Source organism: Somniosus microcephalus, chromosome 5 (genome assembly GCF_052327205.1).
Source record: "Somniosus microcephalus isolate GS21.2 chromosome 5, FLI_Smic_1.0, whole genome shotgun sequence".
Taxonomy (NCBI): Eukaryota; Metazoa; Chordata; class Chondrichthyes; order Squaliformes; family Somniosidae; genus Somniosus; species Somniosus microcephalus.
The window spans coordinates 71,145,410-71,163,179 of record NC_140991.1 but is presented as its reverse complement, the minus strand read 5'-3'; the positions used below and the strand labels follow the sequence as shown (position 1 = coordinate 71,163,179).

Below are 17,770 nucleotides of genomic sequence, written 5' to 3'. Positions count from 1 at the left end.
TTTTGGGCTATTTTGGGGGGGAGCTTTGTTTGGTTCAGCCAGGCAAAGGGGTTTATGCGACTGGGTAATTTGTTGGTAGGGGTGGAATTAAAGTCCACCAGAGCAACAAGGGGATTACTGCTTGTTATAGTCCCCAGTTTTGTACTGTATGTATGTTGTTTGTAACCTGGATTTTATTCTCCACAGAGACAGTGATTTCGTTTGGTAGTGCATGTTTTAGCCAGTGTATGTTAGACCAAATAAATATAAGTTTGATTTTTCACCGAAGCATTCCTGTCCGTGACTTATTTCATTTACACGCTGAATAATGATTCCCGGGTATAGAACTTTCGTAAGGCGGGGGCGATTCGAACCGTCCGTCTAGCAATTAGGCTAGGATCAAAAACCGCTTACATCCTCAATGATGGCGGAGCCCAGCACGCGAGTGCATAAGACAAGGCTGAAGCATTTGCAACCATCTTCAGCCAGACATGCCAAGTGGATGATCCATCTCAGCCTCCTCCTGAGGTCCCCACCATCACAGAAGCCAGTCTTCAGCCAATTCGATTCACTCCACGTGATATCAAGAAACAGCTGAAGGCACTGGATACAGCAGAGGCTATGGGCCCTGACAACATCCCGGCTATCGTGCTGAAGACTTGTGCGCCAGAACTAGCCGTGCCTCTAGCCAAGCTGTTCCAGTACAGCTACAACACTGGCATCTACCCGACAATGTGGAAATCTGCCCAGGTATGTCCAACTCACAAAAAGACGGATAAATCCAATCCAGCCAATTACCGCCCCATCAGTCTACACTCAATCATCAGCACAGTGATGGAAAGTGTCGTTGACAGTGCTATGAAGCGGCACTTACTCAACAAAAACCTGCTCACCGATGCTCAGTTTGGGTTCTGCCTGGACCACTCTACTTCAGACCTCATTACAGCCTTGGTACAAACATGGACAAAGGAGCTGAATTCCAGAGGTGGGGTGAGAGTGACTGCCCTTGACATTAAGGCAGCATTTGACCAAGTGTGGCATCAAGGAGCCCTAGTAAAACTGAAGTCAATGGGAATCGGGGGGGAAAACTCTCCACTGGCTGGAGTCATACCTAACACAAAGGAAGATCAATCATCACAGCCCCAGGACATTGCTGCAGGAGTTCCTCAGGGCAGTGTCCTAGGCCCAACCATCTTCAGCTGCTTCATCGATGACCTTCCCTCTATCATAAGGTCAGAAGTGGGGATGTTCGCTGATGATTGTACATTCAACGGCATTACCATCACCGTCAACATCCTGGGGGTCACCATTGACCAGAAACTTAACTGGACCAGCCACATAAATACTATGGCTACAAGAGCAGGTCAGAGGCTGGGCATTCTGCAGCGAGTGTCTCACCTCCTGACTCCCCAAAGCCTTTCCACCATCTACAAGGCACAAGTCAGGAGTGTGATGGAATACTCTCCACTTGCCTACATGAGTGCAGCTCCAACAACACTGAAAAGCTTGACACCATCCAGGATAAAGCTGCCCATTTGATTGGCACCCCATCCACCACCTTAAACATTCACTCCCTCCACCACCGCTGCAGTGTGTACCATCTACAAGATGCACTGCAGCAACTCGCCAAGGCTTCTTTGACAGCACCTCCCAAACATGCAACCTCTACCACCGAGAAGTACAAGGGTAGCATGTGCATGTGAACACCATCACCTCCAAGTTCCCCTCGAAGTCACACATCGTCCTGACTTGGAAATATATCGGCATTTATTTATCGTCACTGGGTCAAAATCCTGAAACTCCCTTCCTAACAGCACTGTGGGAGTACCTTCACCACACGGACTGCAGCGGTTCACCACCACCTTCTCAAGGGCAATTAGGGATGGGCAATAAATGCTGGCCTTGCCAGCGAGTCCCACATCCTAGGAATTAATAAAAAATATATACTTCTGAAGATTTTTGGAGCATGGAATGCTTTGCCACAAGGAGAATCCAACTTTTAAAGGAAAATTGATTAATTATTTGGAGCAGATGAATGGTGCAAAGCTATGGAAAGAGAGCAGGGGACTGAGATTAATTTTGCATTGTTTTAGCAAATAGCCAGTAGAGACATGATAGGCCAAATGGCCTTCTTCTGTATTGTAAACCTCTATGGTTCTATCTCTAACATTTGTGGACAGCATACAAGAACAAGTAATTGTCTGATAGGTGATCCTTCTCTTACCTCTAGCCACCAATCTCCTCATCGTAATCTTTCTAGTCCTTATTTTATCAATATTCGTAAGATCATTGCTCCTTCAAACTTCTCTCATGTTCTGTCTGAGCCCAAAGTACAATATCCTACATGCATTGGCTCCTCCCTGCATCCTCACTATTGAAATAAAGACTCAGAGCACTGTTTCCTATTCTTAACCATTCTTTCTAGGGACATCAAGATTGTGGAACTCCTTACTTTTCTTAGTCTTCCTATAAGCTACTGGCTTTTAAAGCCCAAGCTTGGCATCACCTAACCTTCTACTTGAAATACCTTCTGTCCTATTTTTGTCAATCTTCATGGTGTCCTGCAGTATGGGCCTTGGCCTTTCAACTAGGTTTTGCAATAATAGTTCAATAACAGTCCATTTACACGTTACTATTTTGATGTTCAACATTTATTACTACTTATTCATCAACTTCCTGCCATTACTTATTGGTTAACAGAAACGCATTATAAAAGGGCTACGGTTCTGAAATTTATGGGTGCATATGTCTGCAATCGCAGATTTCATTAATAGGTACTTACTGTGTAACGTGTAAAAGCACAGTGGAGGGTTGGTGCTTGGCGTTGCAAAGAACATCTCAGATACATCTCATCCTTTATTGCATGGTAACTGAAAGTTTACAGATTTGTTTTAAAATAAAATTGCATGGCAATGGGTAGTACAAGACAACTTATTGAATCACTGCAGCAATAATTAAGTGAAGAATAACACAATTTTCCTTGCCAAATAAAATATATTATTTTGTTCATGAACTTCATAAATTATACCTCTGTTTCAGTATAGCAAACTTCTTTTCCCACATTCGATTTGTTCGATCTAGTTGTTTATTAAGGCTAAAAACAAGCATACATAATTAATAAATGAAAGACAAATGCTATTCAAGGCCAGTACCATTAACTAAGCTATAGTTATTTAATTATATCTTTTCATGCCCTGAAAACTGATGAGATTTAGCAATAAAATTGTTTCATGTTCAGTAGGTATTGTTTTCAAAAGATACTTATTACGAACTGGCAGATCTCCTGTGGCATTACTGAGTTGGTAACTACATAGTTGTGGGGAATGGATACTAGTATGTGGAAGGTGTATCTTACCAGTGAAAGAATTAGAAAAGGATTGTGAGAGACAATAACGTAATTTATGATTAGTCCCTGGAAAAATTAATTAAATAATGTTTGCCGTACTCAATGCCGGTAGATATAAATAAATGTATTCCCCTGACATACAGAAACCGATACATACAACAATTGTTTTTGCATAAACAACAACAACTTGCATTTATATAGCATCTTTAATGTAGTAAAACAAACAAGCCCTTACGTCAAGAAAGAGTTCAAAATTTCATACAATATTTGCTTTGCTTAAACGCAACAGAACAGCACATTTCTCTTTGTTCTGTCAGTAATTTTACATCAATATACAGCAGTGAAGAGGAGCAGGGTTTAGAAACATTGGCACCAAAATTCCAATCAGGGCCAAGGTCGCTGGTCGGGGCACCGGAAAATGAGCCAAATAGCTCTGCTGGAATTTTGCCCGTTTCTTACAGCTGGCCATTTTCCACGGTAGGGAGCATGAATCTTTCACCCGTGCCCCTACATCAACATGTTGGGGGAAACTTTAAAATTGGGAATGCCCGTTTTACTTCTTAAAAAATGAAGGTAAGGCACTGAAAGTCGGGTCCTAATTTTACACGCCCATTTCATGCACAGAATTCGGCCGTCGTCATTTTGAATTGAGGTTCTTTTAGGTATCCAGTGAACCTAATGAAGGATGCCAATTAGGGTCATGTGCTTGTTTTAGCACCCCAAAGCCCTATTCAACAATGCTGACATCCTAGAATGACATTATCTTGAGTACAGAGTGGATAGAAATGCTAATACAACAGTTATATAGGGAAAATGTATCTTTTGCATCCAGCACAGAGCAAGATTACTGAAAGCAGGAATCTCAGATTATGACAGTATATTACACAAACAGATGTTCCAGAAACTGATAGTTACAACCAGGAGGATGAACAGGCAAAGTGCTCAAAACATCCAGGACAATTTTCCTCCCCAGTAAGACAAATCAATCAAGCATAAATCAAAGAATGAAGAGTTTAGAAGAGTTTTTTTTTTAAGCAGAGGGTTCTTACGACATGGAATGCTTTCCAGAAACAGTGGTGGGAGCAGAATGCACAATAGCTTTTAAAAGGGAAGTGGATGAATATTAGAAAAGAAAAAACATTAAGAGTATAGGGAAAGGGCAAGGGAATGGGACCTGAGTCTTACTGTTATACCAGTTCAGGACATTACCTGGATGTGACTTTCACCTGGTGCATGCTCATCATTGGCAGTGCCTTTGCTTTGCCTGGAAGTAGTGGAGGAAAGTCCGCTGGTTGTAGGGTCTTCTGGCTGCCATCCAAAAATGGCAGCCAGAAAGTCCTCAAATCCTCTTTGCTAAACCTTTGCTGCACCTGTAGGAAAACATTTACCTATATGGTTTCCTCCAACAGTTTGGTGCTTGTTACTTTTGAAATCCTCTGATCTGAGCAGTATTGAGCATAGAGCCTTTGCCAAGCGGAAACCCAAGAAAGAAAGAATGCTACTCCAACTTTATTTGCGCTCCAGGTACAAGTGCTCCACTCTCCTCACAGGAGCCTCTACAAGTCCCTGAGCAACACAAAGATGCAGAAACCTTGCATAATGGGTCTTTGCCCATTTTACTTCTGCTTTGTGCCCAGGGTACCAGATCAATTCAGGCAGCCACGGTGGGTCTCTGTAATATCAGCCAGGTTGCAGTACGGGCAAAGGGTGCAATAAATGGCATCCAGATTGCTTTGTGGTGTCCTACAGTCAACCCCTCTTAACTTCTTCAACAAGAGGGCTTTCATTCCCTGGAAGTAAGATTGCCACTTCCCTTCCTTCCCCTAGCCCACCAGGCCAAACTTCCTCTAAGGTTTCCCCTGCCCTAGCCCTGAACTCTCATCTTTCTCCAGTTTCTCTCCAATCTACCCTCATGCCCTCTCCGAGCTCATCTTGTCCACGAGACCCACTTCCTGCTCTCTTGACCCTATTCCCACTAAACTGCTGACCACCCAACTTCCTTTTCTGGCTCCCATGTTAGCTGATAATGTTAACAGTTCTCTCTCCTCAGGTCCTGTCCCCCTCTCCTTCAAATCTGCTGTCATCATCCCTCTTAAAAAAAACAACCCTTGACCCCTCCGTCCTTACAAACTGCCGTCCCATCTCCATACTCCCTTTCTTCTCCAAAGTCCTTAAACATGTTGTCGCCTTCCAAATCCGTGCTGATCTTTCCCGGAACTCCATGTTTGAATCCCTCCAATCAGGTTTCCGTCCCTGCCACAGTACCGAAACGGTTCTTATCAAAGTCATAAATGACATTCTATGTGACTGTGTCAAAGGTAAACTATCCCTCCTCGTCCCTCTCAACCTGTCTGCAGCCTTTGACATGGTTGACCACTCCATCATCCTCCAAAGCCTCTCCACTGTTGTCCAGCTGGGTGAAACTGCACTCGCCTGGTTCCATTCTTATCTTTCTAATCGTAGCCAGAGAATCACCTGCAATAGCTTCTCTTCCTGCTCCCACATCATTACGTCTAGTGTCCCCCAAGGATCTATCCTTGGCCCCCTCCTATTTCTCATCTACATGCTGCCCCTTGGCGACATCATCCAAAAACACAGTGTCAGTTTCCACATGTACGCTGACGACACCCAGCTCTACTTCACCACCACTTCTCTCGATCCATCCACCATCTCTAAATTGTCAGGCTGCTTGTCCGACATCCAGTACTAGATTAGTAGAAATTTCCTCCACTAAATATTGGGAAGATTGAAGTCATTGTCTTCAGCCCGCCCCCCACAAACTCCGTTCCCTAGCCAACAACTATATCCCTTTACCTAGCATCTGTCTGAGGATGAACCAGACTGTTTGCAACATGGGTGACATATTTGACCCTGAAATGAGCTTCCGAACACATATCAGTACCATAACTAAGACTGCCTATTTCCACCTCCGGAACATCATCCGACCCCACCCCTGCATCAGCTCATCTGGTGCTGAAACCCTCATCCATGCCTTTGTTACCTCTAGACTTGACTATTCCTACGCACTCCAGGCTGGCCTCCCACATTCGACCCTATGTAAACCTGAGGTCATCCAAAACTCTGCTGCCCATGTCCTAACTCGCACCAAGTCCCATTCACCCATCACCCATCACCCCTACGTTCGCTGACCCAATGCCTCAATTTTTAAATTCTCATCCTTGATTTCAAATCCCTCCATGGCCTCGTCCCTCCCTATCTCTGTAATCTCCTCCAGCCCCACAACCCCCCGAGATAGCTGCGCTCCTCTGATTCTGGCCGCTTGAGCATCCTTGATTTTAATCGCTCATCCATTGGTGTCCGTGCCTTCAGCTTCCAAGGCCCTAAGCTGTGGAATTCCCTCCCTAAACCTTTCCGCCTCTCTACCTCTCCTCCTTTAAGACGCTCCTTAAAACCTATCTCTTTGACCAAGCTTTTGGTTACCTGCCCTACTTTCCCCTTATGTGGCTCGGTGTCAAATTTTTTGTCTTTTAATATTCCTGTGAAGCACCTTGGGATGTTTTACTATGTTAAAGGCGCTATATAAATACAAGTTGTTGTTGTTGTATATGACAACATGCAAAGGATTGTGCCTGTCAATGTGAGATTCACTGGAATTTATCATAATGCATTTGTCCTTTGGAATTCATCCCTCCCTGACCTGGCAGGGGGATGGGATACAGAGGGGAGCTGAAATAGGGGGTGATGTGCTGCCAATTATAGAGAAAAAAACAAGTCAGCTTGGTAGACAGGGCAAATATATAAGGGCAAGGCTGGATGGCATCTATTTTAATGCAAGGAGTCTTGCAAATAAGGTGGATGAACTGAAGGTGTTGATAAACGCATGGGAGTATGATATTGTTGCTATCACGGAGACATGGTTGAGGGAGGGGCAAGACTGGCAGCTCAATATTCCGGGGTACAGAATCTTCAGGCGAGACAGAGGGGGAGGTATAAGAGGAGGGGGTGTCGCAATATTAATTAAGGAGTCAATTACTGCAGTAAGGAGGGATGATATATTAGCAGGTTCCTCTAATGAGGCCATATGGGTGGAGCTTAAAAACAAAAAGGGGGCAAGCACTTTGCTGGGAGTGTACTATAGGCCTCCAAACAGTCAGGGGGAGATAGAGGAACAGATATGTAGGCAAATCTCAGAGAAATGTGCAAATAATAGGGTAATAATAATGGGGGATTTCAACTTCCCCAATATTAACTGGGATAGTCAGAGTGTGAAAGGCTCAGAGGGTGTAGAATTCTTAAAGTGCATCCAGGAGAGCTTTTTGAGCCAGCATGTAGAAAGTCCTACAAGAGAGGGGGTGGTACTGGACCTAATTCTAGGGAATGTGGCCGGCCAAGTGGAAAAAGTGCTAGTAGGTGAGCACTTTGGTGATAGTGACCATAATATGGTAAGATTTAAGGTGGTCATGGAAAAGAACAGGGATGGGCCGGAAACAAAGGTTCTAAATTGGGGGAAGGCCGATTTTAATAGGATAAGGCAGGATCTGGCCAAAATGGACTGGGATCAGCTACTTGTAGGAAAATCCGCATCGGAGCAATGGGAGGCTTTCAGAAGGGAGATTGAGATCATACAATGGCAACATGTTCCCGTAAAGGTCAAGAGTGGTTCCAAAAACCACAGGGAACCTTGGATGTCAGGGGATATACGAGAATGGATTAGGAAAAAAAGGAGGGCTTTTGGTAGATACAAATGGCTAAAGACGGAGGAAGCCCTAGAGGAGTACAAAAAGTGCAGGGGGATACTTAAAAAAGAAATTAGGAGATCAAGGAGGGGCCATGAAATAACACTGGCGAGCAAAATAAAGGAAAATCCTAAGAGGTTTTATAAGTATATTAAGGGTAAGAGGATAACCAGGGAAAAAATAGGGCCCATTAGGGACAAAAGTGGCAATCTGTGTGTGGAGCCGGAAGATGTAGGAGGGGTTCTAAATGAATTTTTTGCATCTATTTTCACTATGGAGAAGGACGATGTAGACATAGAAATAGGGCGGGGGGACTGCGATATGCTCGAACATATTAACATCGAGAGGGAGGAGGTATTGGCGGTTTTAGCTGGCCAAAAAATGGATAAATCCCCAGGCCCGGATGAAATGTATCCCAGGCTGCTGTGTGAGGCAAAGGAAGAGATTGCGGGGGCTCTAACACATATATTCAGGACCTCTCTGGCCACAGGGGATGTGCCAGAGGACTGGAGAACCGCTGATGTAGTACCATTATTCAAGAAGGGTAGTAGGGAAAAACCGGGGAACTACAGGCCAGTGAGCCTAACATCAGTGGTAGGAAAATTATTGGAAAAAATTCTGAGGGACAAAATTTGTCTCCACTTGGAGAGGCAAGGATTAATCAGGGATAGTCAACATGGCTTTGTCAAGGGAAGATCATGTCTGACTAATTTGATTGAATTTTTTGAGGGGGTGACTAGGTGTGTGGATGAGGGTAACGCAGTGGATGTGGTATACATGGATTTCAGTAAGGCCTTCGATAAAGTCCCGCACAGGAGACTGGTCAAGAAGGTAAGAGCCCATGGAATCCAGGGTGCCTTGGCACATTGGATACAAAACTGGCTTAGTGGCAGAAGGCAGAGGGTGATGGTCGAAGGTTGTTTTTGTGACTGGAAGCCTGTGGCCAGTGGGGTACCACAGGGATCGGTGCTGGGTCCCTTGCTGTTTGTGGTCTACATTAATGACTTGGATATGAATGTAAAAGGTATGATCAGTAAGTTCGCGGATGATACAAAAATTGGTAGGGTGGTGAATAGCGAGGAGGGTAGCCTCAGTCTGCAGGACGATATAGATGGGTTGGTCAGATGGGCGGAACAGTGGCAAATGGAATTTAACCCGGAAAAGTGCGAGGTGATGCACTTTGGGGGGACTAACAAGGCAAGGGAATACACAATGAATGGAAAGACCCTAGGCAAGATGGAGGGTCAGAGGGATCTGGGTGTGCAAGTACACAGATCCCTGAAGGCGGCGGAACAGGTGGATAAGGTGGTAAAAAAGGCATATGGGATACTTGCCTTCATTAGCCGAAGCATTGAATATAAGAGCAAGGAGGTTATGATGGAGCTGTATAAAATACTGGTTAGGCCACAGCTGGAATACTGTGTGCAGTTCTGGTCGCCACACTACAGGAAGGATGTGATCGCGTTAGAGAGGGTGCAGAGGAGGTTCACCAGGATGTTACCAGGGCTGGAGCGCTTCAGCTATGAAGAGAGACTGGGCTGATTGGGTTTGTTTTCCTTGGAGCAGAGGAGGCTGAGGGGGGACATGATTGAGGTGTACAAAATTATGAGGGGCATAGATAGGATGGATGCTGAGGAGCTTTTTCCCCTTAGTAGAGGGGTCAATAACTAGGGGGCATAGATTCAAGGTAAAGGGCGGGAGGTTTAGAGGGGATTTGAGAAAGAACTTTTTCACCCAGAGGGTGGTTGGAGTCTGGAACTCACTGCCTGAAAGGGTTGTGGAGGCAGAAACCCTCACAACATTTAAGAAGCATTTGGATGAGCACTTGAAATGCCATAGCATACAAGGCTACGGACCAAATGCTGGAATATGGGATTAGATTAGACAGGGCTTGATGGCCGGCACGGACACGATGGGCCGAAGGGCCTCTATCCGTGCTGTATTACTCTATGACCTCTTCAAGGAAAGTAATTGTTTCAATGGATGGCTTGTGGGTGACAATGCCTGCCTTCCACTCCCAGCAATAATGACCCCACTAGCAGGGGAGTGCTACAACAAGGCATACATCTTCACAATAGCAAAATACTGCAGATGCTGGGAATCTGAAACAACAACAGAAAATGCTGGAAATACTCAGCAGGCCAGGCAGCATCCGTGGAGAGAGAAACAGAGTTAATGTTTCAGGTCTGGGACCCTTCATCAGAACTGGAAAAAGCTGGAAATGTAACAGATATTAAGCAGGTGCAGAGACGGGGGGGCGGGGGGGAGGTGGGGGTGGTGGTTTAGGAGGGGAGGAAGGAATTGGAAGAACATACTGTGAAAATGTTGCAAATGGGAATGGCAAAAACATACAGCATGAAAAATGGGGGCAGGGATTATTATCTGAAATTGTTGAACTCGATATTGAGTCCGGAAGGCTGCAGAGTGCCTAATCGGAAGATGATGTGCTGTTCCTCGCTTACGTTGAGCTTCATTGGAACAATGTAATAGGCCGAGGACAGAGAGATCAGAGTGGGAGTGAAGCGGAGAATTAAAGTGACAGGCGACCGGAAGCTCAGGGTCACCCTTACGGACTGAACGGAGGTGTTCCGCAAAGCGGTCGCCCAATCTGCGTTTGGTCTCCCCAATGTAGAGGAGACCGCATCGTGAGCAGCGAATGCAGTATATTAAATTGCAAGAAGTACAATTAAATCGCTGTTTCACCTGGAAGGGGTGTTTGGTGCCCTGGACAGTGGGAAGGGAGGAGATAAAAGGGTATGTGTTGCATCTCCTGCGCTTGCACGGGAAGGTGCCAGGTGAAGGAGAAGGGCTGTTGGGGGTGATTGAGGAGTGGACCAGGGTGTCGCGGAGGGAGCGGTCCCTTCGGAATGCTGAAAGGGGAGGTGAGGGGAAGATGTGTTTGGTGGTGGGATCACATTGGAGGTGGCGGAAATGGCGGAGTATGATCCGTTGAATGTGGAGGCTGGTGGGGTGAAAGGTGAGGTCAAGGGGAACCCTATCGTGGTTCTGGGAGGGAGAGGAAGGGGTTAGAGCAGAAGTGCGGGAAATGGAACGGACACGGTCAAGGGCCGTGTCAACCACAGTAGAGGGGAATCCTCGGTTGAGGAAAATGGAAGACATGTCGGAAGCTCTGGTATGGAAGGTGGCATCGTCAGAACAGACGCGGCGGAGACGGAGAAACTGGGAGAATGGAATAGAGTCCTTACAGGAAGCAGGGTGGGAGGAAGTGTAGTCCAGGTAGCTGTGGGAGTCGGTGGGCTTGTAGTGGATGTTTGTCAAAAGCCGATCACCAGAAATGGAGACGGAGAAGTCAAGGAAGGGAAGGGACGAGTCGGAGATGGACCATGTGAAGGCAAGGGAAGGGTGGAAATTGGAAGTAAAGTGAATTAACTTATCTAGTTCAGGGCGAGAGCAGAAAATGGCACCGATACAGTCATCAATGTACCGGAAAAAGAGGTGAGGGAGGGGACCTGAGTAGGACTGGAACAAAGAGTGCTCCACATATCCCATGAACAGGCAGGCATAGCTAGGACCCATGCGGGTTCCCATAGCAACACCTTTAATTTGGAGGAAGTGAGTGGAGTCAGAGAAGAAGTTGTTCAATGTGAGAACAAGTTCAGCCAGGCGGAGGAGGATGGTGGTGGATGGGGACTGGTTGGGCCTCTGTTCAAGGAAGAAACGGAGCGCCCTAAGGCTGTCCTGGTGGGGGATTGAGATGTAGAGGGATTGAACGTCCATAGTGAAAAGGAGACGGTTGGGGCCAGGAAACTGGAAACTGTTAAAGTGACGGAGGGCGTCGGAAGAGTTGCGAATGTAGGTGGGAAGAGACTGGACAAGGGGAGAAAAAATAGAGTCGAGATAGGAAGAGATAAGTTCCGTGGGGCAAAAGTCAGGCTGAAATGATGGGTCTACCAGGGCAGTCCTGTTTGTGGATCTTGGGAAGGAGGTAGAAGCGGGCTGTGCAGGGTTGGGGGACTATGAGGTTGGCGGCCATGGAGGGAAGATCTCCAGAGGAGATGAGGTCAGTGAAGAAGGCCCAGCAGCGCCTATATTTCCTAAGGAGGCTGAAGGGATGTAACCTGTCACCCCTGATCCTCTCTAACTTTTACCGCTGCACAATAGAGAGCATCCTGACGAACTGTATCACAGTATGGTATGGCAGCTGTAGCTACTATGACCGGAAAGCCCTGCAGCGGGTAGTCAAAACTGCCCAACGCATTACCGGCACCCGGCTACTGACCATAGAGCACATATACCAGAAACGCTGTTTACGGAGGTCACAGTCCATCATCAAAGACCCTACCCACCCCAGCCACAGTCTGTTCACCCTCCTGCCATCTGGGAGACGCTACAGATGCATTCGCACCCGTACGACCAGATTTAGGAACAGCTTCTTTCCCAGGGCTGTCATCCTATTGAACTCCACAAATAAACTCTAAAGCCTGCACATCTGCCAATGCACTTTATTATGGTTATGTTTATGTTAATGTATTACAAGCCAAATGTATGTTGAATGTTTAAATGTCTTAATCTAAATGTACACTCTCGGGAGCCGCAAGCCTACATTTCGTTGTACTGCACTTGTGCACTAACAATGACAATAAAAGTTGATTTGATTTGATTTGATTTGATTTGACAGTCTTGGAAACAATGGCTTGATGTTTACTAGTGGGGTCATGGTCCAGGCGGAGGTAGGAGGAGGTGTTGGAGAGTTGGCGTTCAGCTTCTGCACGGTAGAGGTCGGTTCGCCAAACAACAACAGCACCACCCCTATCAGCAGGTTTAATGATAATGTTAGGGTTGGATCGGAGAGAACGGAGTGCTGCAAGTTCAGAGGGAGGTAGGTTGGAGTGAGAGAGGGGAGCAGAGAAATGGAGACGGCCGATGTCACGTTGGCAGTTAGCAATGAAAAGATCTAGAGAGGGTAAGAGGCCAGAGGGAGTGGTCCAAGTAGAAGGAGAATTTAGAAAGCGGGAGAAAGGGTCAGCCGTGTGGGGGAAAGACCCCTGGCCAAAGAAGTGGGCACGGAGACGAAGGCGACGGAAGAAGAGCTCAGCATCATGCCGAGCTCAAAATTCATTCAGATGGGGGCGTAAGGGGGTGAAGCTCAGGCCTTTGCTGAGGACTGATCGTTCGGGGTCAGAGAGGGGAAGGTCAGAGGGGATAGTGAAAACATGGCAGGGGGTGAGATTGGAAGAAGGGATGGGATCAGAGGAAAGTAACGGGGAAGAAGGTTCTGGAGGGGCGTTGGTGTCCAAGAGTTGATGAAGCTTGCGATCCTTGACATCAGAAAGGAAGAAAAAAAGTTTTTTGTTGAAGCGTCGGATGAGTCGAAGGATGAAATGGAACTGTGGACAGCTTTGAGATAGAGTGCGTCGGTGCTGCTGAAGGGTGAGGTCGAGAGTGTTCATGTGGTGCCGCATGGCGTTGAGCGTGGATCTCAAGATGCGGCGAGAGCAGTAGTTTGAGGAACGATGAATATCGAGGAGATATTTGTAATCCTGGGTGGATCCGAAAAATGAAGGGTGGAAGTTTAGTTGGCATCCACGTGGAATAACTCTGAACCAGAGACAGTTACTGAGGAAAGAGATGTGGTTGTGAAACCGAGTCTTGGCAGATACCTGATCAAACACGAGAAGGGAAACTGAAAGCAATGAAGATGAACAAGGTTGAAGAGACAAACGGAACTCCCATCGGAGAGAAGAGCAGAACTTCTTCAAGGTGGGCATTCCTAGAAGAGAGGTGGCAGTGAACCAAACACTAATACAATAGCAAAATACTGCGGATGCTGGAAACCTGAAATAACAACAGAAAATGCTGGAAATACTCAGCAGGCCAGGCAGCATCCGTGGAGAGAGAAACAGAGTTAACATTTCAGGTCTGGGGCCCTTCATCAGAACTGGAAAAAGCTGGAAATGTAACAGATATTAAGCAGGTGCAGAGATGGGGGGGGGGCGTGGTGTTAGGAGGGGAGGAAGGAATTGAAAGAACATACTGTAAAACTGTTGCAAATGGGAATGGCAAAATCATACAGCATGAAAAATGGGGGCAGGGATTATTATCTGAAATTGTTGAACTCGATATTGAATCCGTCTGAAATTCTTGAACTCGATATTGAGTCCGTCTGAAATTGTTGAACTCGATATTGAGTCCGTCTGAAATTGTTGAACTCAATATTGAGTCCGTCTGAAATTGTTGAACTCGATATTGAGTCCGTCTGAAATTGTTGAACTCGATATTGAGTCCGTCTGAAATTGTTGAACTCGATATTGAGTCCGTCTGAAATTGTTGAACTCGATATTGAGTCCGTCTGAAATTGTTGAACTCGATATTGAGTCCATCTGAAATTGCTGAACTCAATATTGAGTCCGTCTGAAATTGTCTCTGCAACTGCTTAATATCTGTTCATTTCCAGCTTTTTCCAGTTCTGATGAAGGGTCCCAGACCTGAAATGTTAACTCTGTTTCTCTCTCCACGGATGCTGCCTGGCCTGCTGAGTATTTCCAGCATTTTCTGTTGAGGCATACATCTTTACTAGAGTGGTCTTTGAGAGGTCCAACAGGGTCTTAAAAGAGTGCTCTCGCTACTTTGACAGGTCTGGAAGGGCTCTGCAGTATGCTCCAGCTCATGTGTCCTGCACAGTTGTAGCCTGCTATGTTTTGCATTTTACCATGCAAAAAGGTATTCCAAGAGAGTTGGTCCTGACTGCTTTGGAGGCAGAAGTACATGGAGGAAAGCATCAGGATGACAATCGCTTAGAGGATACTTCAGTGACTACTTCAACAGGCATCAGAGCACAAGTCATCACTAGTCCTCTCTTCTGTTTACCTTGTCCCCATTACCTTAACATTCTCCCCCACCTTCAAATAAAGGACCAATCTCTCAGTTCGGTACCCATCCTAGAACATGGGGCCAGAAATTCGGGTCGGAGGCTTCCCGCGAGTGCAAGCCCACGACCTGCACTTACCTAGCGCGCCGGCCGTTGTGCTGTGGGGCCGCGTGGGATTCCGATCCTGGGCCGCCTCTAACTGCCGGCGCGCAGTGCTTGCATATCCCAGGGGCGCAGTTAGTTCGAAGCGTCCCCTGGGATTACATGGGCCATGGAGAGCCAATCGTAGCAGGGAATCTCTATTCATAGATTTGACAGGAAGACCTGTCAAATCTATGAAATAGAGATCGGCCCCACAACATAACTAAAACTTTAAATACATTTTTTAAAAACATCACATTTTAAAAATAACTATAAATTACATAAAATAACTATTTTAAACAATAATTTAAATTTTTGAAAAATTAATTGCAGTTTTTAACGGGGCTAAAAATAAACTTACCTTTCTTTAAAGTATTTAAAAATAATAAACCTGTGGAAAAAATGATTTAATTTTACTTAATTCACCACTTACCTTGTTAAAAGCAGGCCTTGCGACTGCTTTTTAAAAGCGTAGTTGCTGGAGACTTACCCTCTCAACGAAACCTGTAAAAAAAACGGAAGTTCCAGGTGTACGCACTGCCTCTCCGGCGCACGCATTCGACCTGTGAACCCCTTCTTTCAAGGGAACGGAAGTTCCGGTTTTCCGCGCATGCGCAGTGCATGCACGAAACTGGCGCTTTCGTTGGCTCTACGCGTGAGTACCCAGCGCATACTCGCCCGTGGGGACCTGAATTTCTGGCCCCTTAAGATAACATATGCAAATAACAATCTCGTGTTTGAATAAGTTAGCATGAAATAATTACACCTTTTCTGTATGAATCTAATTTCCATGAATAACACAGCATGACACAATCATCAGCAAAGTGATGGAAGATGTCGTCGACAGTGCTATCAAGCGGCACTTACTCACCAATAACTTTCTCACCGATGCTCAATTTGGGTTCTGCCAGGATCACTCGGCTCCAGACCTCATTGCAGCCTTGGTCCAAACATGGACAAAAGAGCTGAATTCCAGAGGTGAGGTGAGAGTAACTGCCCTTGACATCAAGGAGCCCTAGTAAAATTTAAGCCAATGGGAATCAGGGGGGAAACTCTCCACTGGCTAAAGTCATACCTAGCACAAAGGAAGATGGTTGTGGTTGTTGGCGGTCTCAGCTCCAGGACATCGCTGCAGGAGTTCCTTAGGGCAGTGTCCTAGGCCCAACCATCTTCAGCTGCTTTATCGATGACCTTCCCTCCATCATAAGGTCAGAAGTGGGGATGTTCGCTGATGATTGCACAGTGTTCAGTTCCATTCGCAACTCCTCAAATAATGAAGCAGTTCATGCCCTCATGCAGCAAGACCTGGACAACATTCAAGCTTGGGCTGATAAGTGGCAAGTAGCATTCACACCACACAAGTGCCAGGCAATAACTATCTCCAACAAGCGAGAGTCTAACCAAAGCCCCTTGACATTCAACGGCATTACTATCGCTGAATTCCCCACCATCAATATCCTGGGGGTCACCATCGACCAGAAACTTAACTGGACCAGCCACATAAATACTGTGGCTACAAGAGCGGTCAGAGGCTGGGTATTCTGTGCGAGTGTCTCACCTCTTGACTCCCCAAAGCCTTTCCACCATCTACAAGGCACAAGTCAGATGTGTGATGGAATACTCTCCACTTGCCTACATAAGTGCAGCTCCAACAACACTCAAAAGCTCAACACCATCCAAGACAAAATAGCCTGTTTGATTGGCACTCCATTCACCACCTTAAACATTCACTCCCTCCACCACCGGCGCTCCGTGGCTGCAGTGTGTACCATCTACAAGCTGCACAGCAACAACTCGCCAAGGCTTCTTTGACAGCACCTCCCAAACCCACAAACTCTACCACCTAGAAGGACAAGGGCAGCAGGCGCATGTGAACACCATCACCTCCAAGTTCCCCTCCTTGAAGTTACACACCATCCTGACTTGGAAATATATCACCGTTCCTTCATTGTTACTGGGTCAAAATCCTGAAACTCCCTCCCTAACAGCACTGTGGGACTATCTTCACCACAAGGATTGCAGCGGTTCAAGAAGGTGGCTCACCACCACCGTTCCGAGAGCAATTAGGGATGGGCAATAAATGCTGGCCTTGTCAGCAATGCCCACATCCTAGGAACGAATAAAAAAATCATCCACATTATCTTTTCACACAACAAACTCCAAAGTGAACAAAAGCCGACCTATTTATTCCTTACACCATAATTGCCTTGAGTGGCTAAACGTATCCTTCTTTCTCCTATTCCAGTGCTTCTCCTAAGCACAAAGTGAGGACCAGTATCGCGAAAGGTGGTTGATTACTTTTGTGCTACAAAATGCTCATGGGACTGAGATACCTCTTCTGTCATGGCAGTTTGGATGTGGGAGGGAGCTATTGATGGCTGTGTCTCTGGAACCTGGGGAGCCTAGTATTGCTTATGTGCTACCGGCATGGTGCTCTGAGGGAGGAGGGCAGAGGTCTGGCTTGTGTTGCTGTCTTGAAAGATAGCAGATCGTAGGCAGGTTGACTCCAGCCGTTGCCACTTTCCTGGGCCATGGATCTATATCCCCAGAACTTCTGATTGGTTTAGTGCTGTCTCTCCCAGAAAACCAGAAACTATGTAAAATAATCCTGCATCTCTCCAAACACCTCTAGTTTAATTCATATGTCCTTCCAGGTTTACGTTTTCATAGAATCATAGAATGATACTGCACAGAAGGAGGCTATTTGGCTCATATGCCTGTGCCAGCTATTTGAAAGAGCTATCCAATTAATCCGACTCCCCTGCCCATTCCCCACAG

The 17,770-nt window shown here is 46.2% G+C and overlaps 1 protein-coding gene across 2 annotated transcripts in view; it reads right to left on the bottom strand.

The window, feature by feature from the left end:
• Positions 1 to 17,770, bottom strand: part of c5h10orf67 (chromosome 5 C10orf67 homolog) — a 419,952-nt gene that overhangs the window by 61,550 nt on the left and 340,632 nt on the right. For both annotated transcript variants that reach the window (XM_085987765.1, XM_085987766.1), the window contains 2 exons: positions 3,008 to 3,073; positions 2,762 to 2,849 (listed from right to left, as the gene is read on the bottom strand). In XM_085987765.1, coding sequence (XP_085843891.1) covers positions 2,762 to 2,849; positions 3,008 to 3,073 — 154 coding nt within the window. The remainder of the gene's footprint in view (positions 1 to 2,761; positions 2,850 to 3,007; positions 3,074 to 17,770) is intronic.